Raw genomic sequence first — 12,714 nt, forward strand, 5'->3', positions numbered from 1 at the left:
TGAAGCTAAGCACGTAAAGAAAACCTGTCATACTCAGCTCTGCTGATTTCATATACAGTGTATATATATATATATATAAACTATATTGCCAAAAGTATTCGCTCACCCATCCAAATAATCAGAATCAGGTGTTCCAATCACTTCCATGGCCACAGGTGTATAAAATCAAGCACCTAGGCATGCAGACTGTTTTTACAAACATTTGTGAAAGAATGGGTCGCTCTCAGGAGCTCAGTGAATTCCAGTGTGGAACTGTGATAGGATGCCACCTGTGCAACAAATCCAGTCGTGAAATTTCCTTGCTCCTAAATATTCCACAGTCAACTGTCAGCTGTATTATAAGAACGTGGAAGTGTTTGGGAACGACAGCAACTCAGCCACGAAGTGGTAGGCCACATAAACTGACGGAGCGGGGTCAGCGGATGCTGAGGCGCATAGTGCGAAGAGGTCGCCAACTTTCTGCAGAGTCAATCGCTACAGACCTCCAAACTTCATGTGGCCTTCAGATTAGCTCAAGAACAGTGCGCAGAGAGCTTCATGGAATGGGTTTCCATGGCCGAGCAGCTGCATCCAAGCCATACATCACCAAGTGCAATGCAAAGCGTCGGATGCAGTGGTTTAAAGCATGCCGCCACTGGACTCTAGAGCAGTGGAGACGCGTTCTCTGGAGTGACGAATCGCGCTTCTCCATCTGGCAATCTGATGGACGAGTCTGGGTTTGGCGGTTGCCAGGAGAACAGTACTTGTCTGACTGCATTGTGCCAAGTGTAAAGTTTGGTGGAGGGGGGATTATGGTGTGGGGTTGTTTTTCAGGAGCTGGGTTTGGCCCCTTAGTTCCAGTGAAAGGAACTCTGAATGTTTCAGCATACCAAGACATTTTGGACAATTCCATGCTCCCAACTTTGTGGGAACAGTTTGGAGCTGGCCCCTTCCTCTTCCAACATGACTGTGCACCAGTGACCAAAGCAAGGTCCATAAAGACATGGATGACAGAGTCTGGTGTGGAGGAACTTGACTGGCCTGCACAGAGTCCTGACCTCAACCCGATAGAACACCTTTGGGATGAATTAGAGCGGAGACTGAGAGCCAGGCCTTCTCGTCCAACATCAGTGTGTGACCTCACAAATGCGCTTCTGGAAGAATGGTCAAAAATTCCCATAAACACACTCCTAAACCTTGTGGACAGCCTTCCCAGAAGAGTTGAAGCTGTTATAGCTGTAAAGGGTGGACCGACGTCATATTGAACCCTATGGATTAGGAATGGGATGTCACTTAAGTTCATATGCGAGTCAAGGAAGGTGAGCGAATACTTTTGGCAATATAGTGTATATATAGTATATACACTACCAGTCAAAAGTTTGGACACACCTTCTAATTCAATGTTTTTTGTTTAGGGATTTATTTTCTACATTCTAGAACAATACTGGAGATTTCAAAACTATGAAATAACACACATGGACTTAAGTAATCCATATGTAATGACAACAAAAAACAGTCAGTTGTTATTTTAAGACACGAAGGTCAGGTGTTCTGGAATAGTTCTTGCAAGAACAGTATTGTCAAGTGCATTTGCAAAACCCATCAAGCACCATGATGAAACTGGCTCACATGAAGACCATCCCAGTAAAGCAAGACCAAAACTGACCTCTGCTGCAGAGGAGAAGTTCATTTAGAGTTACCAGCCTCAGAAATCACCAACTAACAGCACCTCAGATTAGAGCCGTTATGAAGGCTTTACAGAGCATCAGTAGCAGACATATCTCAATATCAACTGTTCAAAGGACATTATTGTGTATTTCAGCCGCCTTCAGCATTGTTTTACAATGTAGAAAGAAATAAACATCAGGAAAGACCATGGAATTAGAAGATGTGTCCAAACTTTTGACTGGTAGTGTATATACATGTATGTATATATATATATATATATATATATATATATATATATATATATATATATATATATATATATATATATATAGCTTGTATGGGGTTTTTCCATTCATAATTTGAACACTCTGGTGACCCTGAGAGCATCTCCATGCATCTTCCAGGCCATGCATTTAATCCTGCATTATTGCTGTGTCTCCTGCAGGCTAGAGCTTAAATCTGCTAATGTTCTGCAAAACCCAGCCAGCCATCCACTAATCACTTAGCAACTGCAATTCTCAGATTTTCAGTCATGGCAAGAATGGAGACTTAGATATAATGTGTGTGTGTGTGTGTGTGAAGTCATTTCATTTGTTCAGTATATACATTAACTGGATTGAAATGTAAAGATAGTGATGATGGTGGTGAGGTGATGAGGCTCTCCATTGACTGAGATACATGATGTGTGAAGCAAGAGCACTAAACCTTTGAGTGTACATTTGTCTAATATATAGGTCAAGAGTGACAAGAGAGAGGTGTGTGAGCATTTGCTAATGGCTCAGAAATTGATTTTAATTCCATAGAGATAAAAGAATATATGGATGTAATAAATGAGGATATGAAGCTAGTGGGTGTAAGCGTTGAGAATGCAGAAGATAGGGATAGGTGGAGGGAGATGATTCGCTTTGGCGACCCCCGAAGGGAAAAGCCGAAAAAAAGAAGCAGAAGAAGAAGAGATAAAAGAATATATAGTGTAAAATTAAACATATGGAATCTATCTCACATATGCTTTATTTGCAAAAGTGAAAAGTGGCATAAATACTTACTTAGTTCTGCGCATAATTGATTATTTAGTCAATAGGGTGAATATACACTATATGAATTAATCCCAAATATCATGGTGTCATGTAAAGTAGTGCTGAAGCTCCCCTTCAAATATTCTATATTCAACCTCAGTCCTGGATGTCTAAAAGCATTATTTATTCAATTATTCACAGTGATAGGAACTGATTTTAGCGGGGGAATGAGAGAAAACGGATAAATAATGAAATGAGCAGGAGCAGTCTTTTGGAGAGCAGTGAAGGGGAAAATCAAAATCGTGCTTTTTATTCTGCAAACGTTTGCTTGTTTGTCTTTGTGAAATTTAATGGTGTGAACCTTAAGGTAATGAGATCCAGGTGGAAGGCTTTATATTCCTTCCTTATATTTGCTTCTTTGCTCGCTCCATAAGGGCTGATCATTTTATCAGCTCCTGCTAACTTATTTTCTTTATATGCACCAAATTTCTTCGATTTTATATCACTGAAGGTTTTGGGCTTTAATCAAAATGGACAGCTAAACTGTAGTCTAAGTTTTCGACAGCTCAGTATGACATTAGTTTCCTTAAACCATGTATTTTGATGAATGTAAAGAAAATGTATCAGAATTGTTCTATAATAAGAAAAAAAAAAGTTCTTAATAATACATGTAACAGCTTTTATCATATATAGTTATTTCATTTAAATAGACATTTATTATAAAGCTTTGCCAGCTTAATGAAAGTTTTTAGAAGTGGAAAAAAAGACTTTCCGGTTTAATTAGTTATGGATAAAGTGTGTAGCAATGCCTGTGTGTGTGTGTGTGTGTGTGCCCGCACTTGGTGCCCCGTGATGGTGTATTCCTCCTCACCCCCAGTGTTCCCAAGATTGTCTCCAGATCCAGACTAAGATAAAGCAGTTACTTAGGATACACGAATGAATTCTAGATTCAGGAATAAATGTACCTCAGTGATCTTTGGACCAGAGTTATTAGCAGCTTTGCACTTGGGATTCATGAAAATCAGCAACAAGACTCATTACAGAAGGGTAAATGGAAGGAGGGAATTATATTTGACAGGAGGGAGGAGTTTCAGTCAGTCTTTCTCCCACTCGTTGCATAACTTGCATCACTTGCCTCATTTTCATGTTCCGTCTCTTACAAGCTGAAAGCTGTTCAGATGATCAAGATCTATAAGCTTTTGCAGTGTCCTCCATGCCAGTGCCAGCCCTGTGTCACCCAGTGCCATCAACCTTGCCTCAACAATATTCTGATTTATTCTCTTTTATTCACAGCAGTAAAAGGCTTGGTTCAATTCCTGGCCAGCACGTTTCAGCATATATGTTTTAAACCTAAATGTCTCAGTAATTTATCTCCTGCTCCTAAATAACACCTGGAGTTTCATAAGTTACAGCTCATTAGTCAGACTCTGAAGCTCTTACACAGCTATATACACATCCTGCAGTACAGCACGAATGCAGACAGCGAGAAAAGATAAAGAAACAATAAAGCCGTTTTATTCACAGGAATCCCAATACTTTATCACATGAATCAATGATGTAACGCGTGCACAATCAGTGAGGTCTTGCCAAAGCAAGCCTCAGACACACATACTACTTCAGGATATTGTGTCATTTTGCATAACCAACCACCACTTTTTTTTCCTTTAGAAAAATCCTCCTAACTAGATGCTCAGACTTATTGTACCATGTGGTAAGATGAGAATTGCTGGCACAGGGTTTGGGGTTTACATGGGAGTTCGGATTGTATGTGGGTCCCAGACTAAGACTACTGGGGCCCAGTGTTGGAATGCAGATGTGAGTGAGACATTATCCATGGCTGCGCTGCCAGCCCAATCTGCTTGCGCCCCTGCTATAAGGAGCTGCAATTATGATCTTATCTACAGTAACAGCTTCCCGCTGCTGGAAAAACATCTCCTGTCGGGCTGTTTAGGTTCCATAAAGAAAGCAAGCGGCCTGCTGCACGCTCTTTTTATAGCTGGGGTAGTGGTGATTTATCTTGGGAAAGTACTAGGGCATGGTGGAAATTATAGTTAACTGAATCAGGCATTGTGAAGTTTGCAGGACTGCACCCTATCTGCACAAAAGCACAGTAATTGCTTCGTTCTGTCTCGCCCGGCCGTAATGTGTTTCCCTCCGTGTTGCTATGCCAATTCCAGGTTCGCTTCACTGTGCTGCAATCATTGATTAGTGTGACAATTTGATTAGATTATAATTCGCTTTTTTTATATGCTCTCTTTATGATCAGAAGTTGCTTATAATTCCATCCTCAGTACAGAATATTTCAGGACAGCCCATGGGTCAATATCAGCTCCTGATAAAAGTAGATAAAGGAAGCATGCCTAAAATTGTTTTCAACTTCACATAGATGAGCTTTATCAGGCTTGTGATGTTGGATTAAGCTTTGTCTTTTGTCTTGTATGTGCTGAAGAAGGAATGTTTTTTGAAGTGTCTTTTTATAATGATGTAAAGTACCAGGAATGCATTGATTTGCTTTTGTGATCTTTGTGCTACAGGATTAGAATTGATTGGCAGTTTTAGTGCTGTGTGTTTATTATTTTTTTTATTTATTATACATTTAGAATTGTAGTTCTCATAAAGATTTTTAGTTTTATTGTCACTAGTAACATTTGACATGTTTTTTGATGTTTTGGTTTTGAATATGTAGTGACAATATGTAGTCACAATGCAGTATCAGTATAAGTACAGACACAATACAGTTATATATCCAATACAGAAAAATCAATAAGCATTTTTATGGGCCTTAGATTCTTCAGTCAACTCAACACATTCTTCCGGGCTTTTGATAATTTAGTGTTTGTAGGTTGCCCTCTACAGAAACTTCCCACTAAAAAAAATCCTCCTAGAGAAATATCTGCAGTACCTTTAAGTGTTATAGATTTAACTTTTGTAAATAGAATAAGTAGCTGTTAGAAATAGTGCTCGATTAGTATGCAAACTGAAGAAGCTTTTCTTTTTTTCTGAGCATATGTAATTAGAGTGATTATTATTTTAATTTCCTGCGTTCGCCCAGGGTTGGCTCAGCATCCACTGGAGATAAAAGGTTGTTGGAGATAGACACGTTCTTTTAATTTGTTTTTTTTTTAAGTAGTAATAAGAATAAGAATTTTTTTTACTGTGATATTGTCTCTCAGTGTACGGATGCATGGATATAAAAACCTTTTTCAAACAAGAAGTGGCTTAGTAACAACACTAAAGTGACGTTAAGACTTGTACTGGCATTACAATCACTGTAGTTTTAGTCTACAGTGCATTTAAGCGGTGCGTAAAATGCGTTGCCATGGCTATGCATTACAGCAGACGTTTCTAAGGGAGCGTTATTTCAGGAGGTCAGAGCTCGGAATGGGAACCGCAATTTTGGCAGCAGGTACGATTGGTTGATAACGGCAGTGACGTCACGGTGCTGTTTATCTTAGCGAGCGCTCCAGTTGCTCTGACTGGGACTGGAAACAGGAGCGAGATGGAGCGCGGCGCGTTTGGAGCCACGGCGTGGCGGCGCGCCACCGAGGAGCCGAAGTTTGGATAACTGACATTAGAAAAACAAGTTTCTTCACAGAGCCAAAGACACACCATGGGGGACGGGTTACCGTCCATGAACTATACCAACGACACCAAACGGGGGCGAGTGGATCTTAACGGTCCGGACAGCGGTTTCTCGGAACAGTGGGTCGTAGCTATGGGGATAGTCATGGCTTTGATTGTGATCATCACTGTAGTGGGGAATATACTGGTCATCGTGGCTATAGCGCGGAATCAGAGGTTGCAGACGCTGACCAATGTGTTTATTGTGTCTCTAGCGTGCGCCGATCTGATCATGGGCTTGTTGGTGGTGCCCTTTGGTGCAACGCTGGAGCTCCGGGGCGCGTGGCTTTACGGCTCCTACTTCTGCGAAGTGTGGATCTCGGTGGACGTCCTCTGCGTCACGGCCAGCATCGAGACCCTCTGCGTGATCGCCATAGACAGGTACATTGCCATCACGTGGCCGTTTCGTTACCAAAGCCTTTTAACCAAGTCGAGAGCCAAATTGGTCGTGTGCGCCGTGTGGGCCGTGTCGGCTCTCGTCTCCTTTCCGCCCATTCTACTACACTGGTCGCGAGACAGGAACGAAACGGAATGCTACGAGGACCCGGAGTGCTGCGACTTCATCACTAACCGAGCTTACGCTGTTGCCTCTTCAGTCATATCCTTTTACATTCCTCTGGTGGTTATGGTGTTCGTTTACGCCCGCGTGTACCGAGAAGCCAAGAAGCAGCTCCGGAAAATAGACAAGTGCGAAGGGAGGTTTTATAACAACCACGGCGTCTCGGCGTGCAAGGTGAACCGAAAGCGGCCGTCCGGGATTGTGGCCATGAAGGAGCAGAAGGCGCTTAAGACGCTCGGCATCATTATGGGGACTTTTACTCTCTGCTGGTTGCCTTTCTTCTTGGTCAACGTTGTGCGCGGATTCTGCGCCGAGGCTGTGGACAAGGAGCTCTTCGTCTTTTTCAACTGGCTCGGTTACGCCAACTCGGCGTTTAACCCACTCATATACTGCCGCAGCCCGGACTTCAGGAAGGCTTTCCGCATGCTGCTCATGCCGTGCTGGCCGAGGCGCGGTGATCAGGGACTCACCGTGAGCTCGTGCGAGCTGTCGCGCTGCGCAGTGGAGAGCCGCGTGCTCGCACCATGGACCGACTGCAACGGCATCCGGGACAGCAACTGCAGCCTGGACCGCAGCAGTAGAGTGTCCCACACCGAGTCTCAGCTCTGAGCTTTTATTTCGGATTTATTTCCCTACACATATTCAGTTGTAATTGTAAAAAAAAAAAAAGAAGTTATTTGCTATTTGCGGTCATCATTAACCTATAAATTAAATCAAGAAAAATTCATGTGTTTTAAACATGTTTCAATAAAAAAAATTAAAAAAAACAGCCAAAACTAATGAGCATCTTAGAACAACTATATTTGCAGTGAAGAGAAACGGAAGAATGCAGAAACGCTTGTTTTGTTTTCATCATCTACACGGTATGAACACTTAAAATATGCCAAATTGTTAAAGAAATTGACACATTTCTAAAAAACTATAACGAAATTCTGCAAATCCTCCAAACCCATGTTGTTATACACAACTTTAGTCTGTACGTGTGTGCAACTGGGCACAAATATAAACTGTAAGAGTTCATTCCTAATTTATGGGTCATTATTAGACAATAAACAAATATACAAAATGTGCCAAATAGTTAGGCTTTTTACAGCAACCATTCTTGCACTGAGGGTTCTCAGTGATGCTAAAAAATAAAATGCAATATATTCCCCCAAATCCTCACATCTACTTTATGAGTCCATCTGGGCACAAACAAACTCCACCAGTTAGTCCATCTATTAATGTGAGTCATTATTAGACCATAAACAGGAAATAAAGAGCCAGGAGATGTGTTTAACATTTGTCCTACATACATGACTGTGAGAAGAGAAATTTGCATTTGTTGTGTTCACTGCATGACCTTTTTTAAATGTTATTTTTAGCGCCATTTTCACCAATCTGTCTATTTGTCATATTGTACATAGGAATGTGTGACTTTACAGGACAATAGAGAAATGTGCAAATTGTACGAAATGAAATTGTTTATATTAAACAGCCATATCAATTTGTACAGTATTTATTCAGTACCATGTACAGCTGATGGAGAGTTTTTGACACGTGAGCATATATGAAAGGAGCTGGGATTCAGTGCTTCGTGTTTGCACCTTATATACCATTCAATGTGAGCTGCTTCTTTTCTCAATGAATATAATATTTAATATTTCAATATACCAGTCTGCCAAATACTGAAATGGAGGCTCAGTGATTTATTTATTGAGTCACTAATAGGTCTGGTCCTGTTTCATTCAGTAGATTTTTTCCTGCCCAGGTCCATATATCTAGATTTGTCATTAATGTACGAGCGCCTCATGTAATGTATAAGGTGGTCACATTTATGAGTGTGCAATAAATTATCCAGTTGTAAGTGAATCCTCTATCTTTTTTTTTTCGTGTTGCGATGAATTATATACAGGCAATCTCACGAAACCATTTGCATAACCCTTAAAGATATTTTATTTCAGACCTCCTAGATGGAAAATTAGAAAAGTCAGATAACATTTAATCATCTACATTTAATTAAAAATTAATGCAGACTCCCACTAAATGCCGAATATATCAAAGTGCATCAATTACTGCATACACTCAATGTATCTCAAATTGAGAAGCTATTTTTTTGCCATCTTAGTCACATTAAGGTATTAAGATAACTCTGTTGGTGAACTACATAAAAAATCTTTCTACCCATTCTAATAATTATAATGCTATTTTATCTAATAATATAATGCTATCTGCTGTTGTAGCCCATCCACATCAAGGTTCAATGTTGTGTGTCTGCTTTTCTTCTCACCAATGTGTAAAGTTTGAATATTTGACTCACTATATCCTACCTCGCAGCTTAAACCAATCTGGCCAATTTCCTCTGACCTCTCTTATCAGCAAGGCATTTCCACTCACAGAACTGTCACTCACTCAATGTATTCTGTTTTCCACAGCATTCTGGGTAAACTATAGAGACTGTTGTGTGTGTGTGTGACAATCCCAGGAGATCAGCACTTTCTAAAACACTTAAACCAGTCCATCTGGCAGCAATATTCATGCCATGGTGAAAGTCAGAAGTCACACTTTTTCCTCTATTCTGATGTTTGATGGGAACATGAACTGAAGTTCTTAACCTGTATCTACATGATTTTATGCTGTCACATGATTGGCTGATAACTACAAGACACAAATAATCACAATACTGGAATTGCTGTAAAGGTTGTAGGGAAGGCAGGTTACAGAGAATATCAGATGTAAGATATAAAACTTAGCCTTCTTCCCTCCTCCCCACAGGCCATGATGCTTCCAAAAAGACTAGGTGTGATCAGTAAAGGCCTGCTGTTTTGAAGCGGCTTTCAAAGGAAACGTTTTATATGAGCCCACAGCTGTGTACTATTAATCATAATGGAATTGGATGCTTTAAAAATGCATTAGTATTTTCAGTACTCCCCCGAGCCTCACTGCACATTTAAAGCTGCTCTAGAAAGGCTGAGTAGAATATGGCCCTGATTTAGCACAGCTAGCATCATCAGCACGCCTCTGGCACTACCACATCTTGTTATTAGTAATCATTTGTCTGGCAGGAAATTTTATCTGGGTTGGTGGTGAGGAAGCACATCACCAACCCGGATAAAATTACCTGTGATACACATGTCCTGTGTTGCGCTAATAGTGCAAACACGTATGTGTGATATTCTTGAAACACCTGCAAGAAGAAATGCCACTGAATGTTTCTTGGCTATAGTGTGCAGTGCAAAGGCATTTTTTTAATGTAACTATTGGTTTTCTATGAGTATAACTTTATTAGTCAATAGTGAGGCATTTTAGTGAAGATCTTGGTAACATCTAACCATTTATTTTCATCAGATATACACTTCATGGGAAAAGTCTGTGGACACCTGACCATCACACCCATATGTGCTTTTTGAATATCCAATTCCAGACTTAGTCCCTCCTTTGCTGTTAGAATAACCTTCACTCTTCTACAAAAGCTTTCAACTTGATTTTAGAGGCTGACTATATGGATTTTTGCCCATTTCAGCCACAAGAGCATTAGTGAGGTCAGGCATTGATGTTGGGTGACGAGGTCTGGGGTGAAGTTTGGTGATCCAATTCATCCTGAAGGTATTCAGTAAAGGTTGAGGTCAGTGCTCAGTGCAGGACACTGAAGTTCTTCCACTCCAACCTTGGCAAAACCTGACTTTATGTCCTTTGTGGACAAGGGCATTTGACATGCTGGAACAGGTTTAGGACCCGTAGCTCCAGCAAAGGTAAAGTGTAAAGCTACAGCATACAAAAACATTCTATACAACTGTGTACTTCCAAATGTATGGCAGCAGTTCGATGAAGAATAACATATAGTGCATATAGTGTATATATTATGATACAAACCGAATTTTTCTAGTCATTTCAAGCTGGCTCTCTTGCTAGATACATTGCTAGATACATTTACATATTTTCCTGATAGATAGACACTTAGCATCTTGCCTGGGCCAACGGTAAGGTCTACACACATTTTTATTTCATCTGCTTGCTTCAATTAACACATTGAAGCTATGATACTCCTGTTTGTCTGCTGATAAGAAGCCTACAAATGCTATGTGTTTGTCACAAGGTAATGATTAGAAGGCATGAATATGTTCTTGCATATCTGCCTCACTTCAAACAGTTCTCAGTTTCTAACATTCATTGCGTGAAATGTCCACAGTGCACTGGTATGATCACTTCATGGCATATAAAGACCATATACACACATTAATGAATGCTTAACATTTTTAAGAAGTTGTCATTAGATGTGTCATTAAATAACAGGACAATCACAGTGGTGTTCTGATTAAGGAATAGTCATATATTACTTTCTGCTTGTTCAATTTTGTTTATCGTGCCCTGTTTTTAAAAATAGCCCTTGCTCTGAAACGTTTTAATATGCACGGGCATATTAGTAATGTGCAGCGACAGTCCTGGTGCTATTGCCAAGATAACCCTGATGGAGAAAGACATTAAATGTGGCTTATGAATTCTCTGAAGGTCCTCAAGCTTTATGAGTTTCATAGTGCCTTATCAGGAGGAACTAAAAATAGCCTGGCAGCTGGGTTTATGCAATGTCCCACTGGCACCATCAGCAGGGATAGGATCTCTTAACCTGGCATATTTCACCACGTCTAACCAGCCACGAAAATATCACAGAATTGAGCTAAATTTCAAACGTTCTTCGCTCGCCGGTGTACCGACTCAATCAACTAATAAGAGAGAAGAGAGGCTGTGTGATCAATGACGTATCTGTAAAAGCTAATGTTTGTTATGCCTGGACTGAGATGAAAAGCCCATAAAAAGTAATTTTGCTTACCACCGATACAGTTCACGTCCGTTTAATGAGCATCTGGGAAGACGACGTGAACGCTTGCTATCGTCTTGGCAGAGCGTTTCATTTTTTAATCTCTTTCCACACAATAGTCTTCCATATTCTTTTTCTTCCATTGATATTTCTGTTTATGCAAGTGATATTTTTAAATGACACAAAAGTGTGATAAGGATCTGTTTTTACATACATTGTGCCTTGTGTAAACAACTATTTTTAGTCTGTTATCACACAGGAAACACACCACCTAAATGAGATTTTTAAAAACGAGACCACCAAACGTGTCCTGTTGAAGTTTGGTTGAGGACATTAGTACCTGGCAGAGTGACAGAGAATTCCAGCTGCATCGAAAGAACATGAAACGCACGTGATGGTCACGGAGCGATTGTACAGTCAGCGTTCGAAAGAACAGCGATGCGGTGCTGCACCCTACCGCTGGGGTCCGAGAGCAAGTCTCACCTATCTGAGAATGATGCACTGCAGTGATGCTAACCCTATCTGATGCAGTGCTACACAAAGTGTTGTGACAACAAGCAGTTAAACATCAATTAGGCCAAACTGCATGTTGTAATATTGCATAAAGGCAAACATGATAGAGTAAAAACACCTGTGAATAACCTGAGGTTTAAATATAGATTCATAGCCAATCCAAATCATTTTGTATTCTTGTTCTATTGGCACTACTGTTGCTCCGTTTATACATTTATTTTTCTGCTTATAGGTTACACCATTGTGCCTCTCTATCAATTTAATTTCCTTAAGAGGAATAAATAAACGTCTATGTTATCACATTAAGCATGTTCAATGGAGATGACCTTTCTCTAATTTTGATCAGGACATGCTATTTTTTTCCATCAGTCTCTTCTGACAAATTCAGCACAGATTGTGGAAAGTAAGACTCTTGGGAAGAAATGCCATCCCTGCATCCTATATTTAAACTCTCCCTGTATAAACACACTGACCTGCATAATTGAATACTTGCTGATGCTTGCCCCGATGTTGCAATTTGCATAAAAGGGCTCCGATGGTTCACCAGGGAAACAACCAATATC

General features: G+C 40.4%; 1 protein-coding gene across 1 annotated transcript; it reads left to right on the forward strand.

Moving 5' to 3' along the window:
* Nucleotides 1-6,153: 6,153 nt before the first annotated feature.
* adrb1 (adrenoceptor beta 1) lies at nt 6,154-8,677 on the forward strand. Its single transcript, XM_058405694.1, has one exon. The coding sequence runs from the start codon at nt 6,274-6,276 to the stop codon at nt 7,450-7,452; it is 1,179 nt and encodes a 392-aa protein (XP_058261677.1). The 5' UTR covers nt 6,154-6,273; the 3' UTR covers nt 7,453-8,677.
* The last annotated feature ends 4,037 nt before the right edge of the window (nt 8,678-12,714 follow it).

This window comes from Hemibagrus wyckioides, linkage group LG13 (genome assembly GCF_019097595.1).
Source record: "Hemibagrus wyckioides isolate EC202008001 linkage group LG13, SWU_Hwy_1.0, whole genome shotgun sequence".
Taxonomy (NCBI): Eukaryota; Metazoa; Chordata; class Actinopteri; order Siluriformes; family Bagridae; genus Hemibagrus; species Hemibagrus wyckioides.

Coding starts and splice junctions, on each gene's coding strand:
- adrb1 (XM_058405694.1), top strand. CDS start 6,274: ATGGGGGACGGGTTACCGTCCATGAACTATACCAACGACACCAAACGG.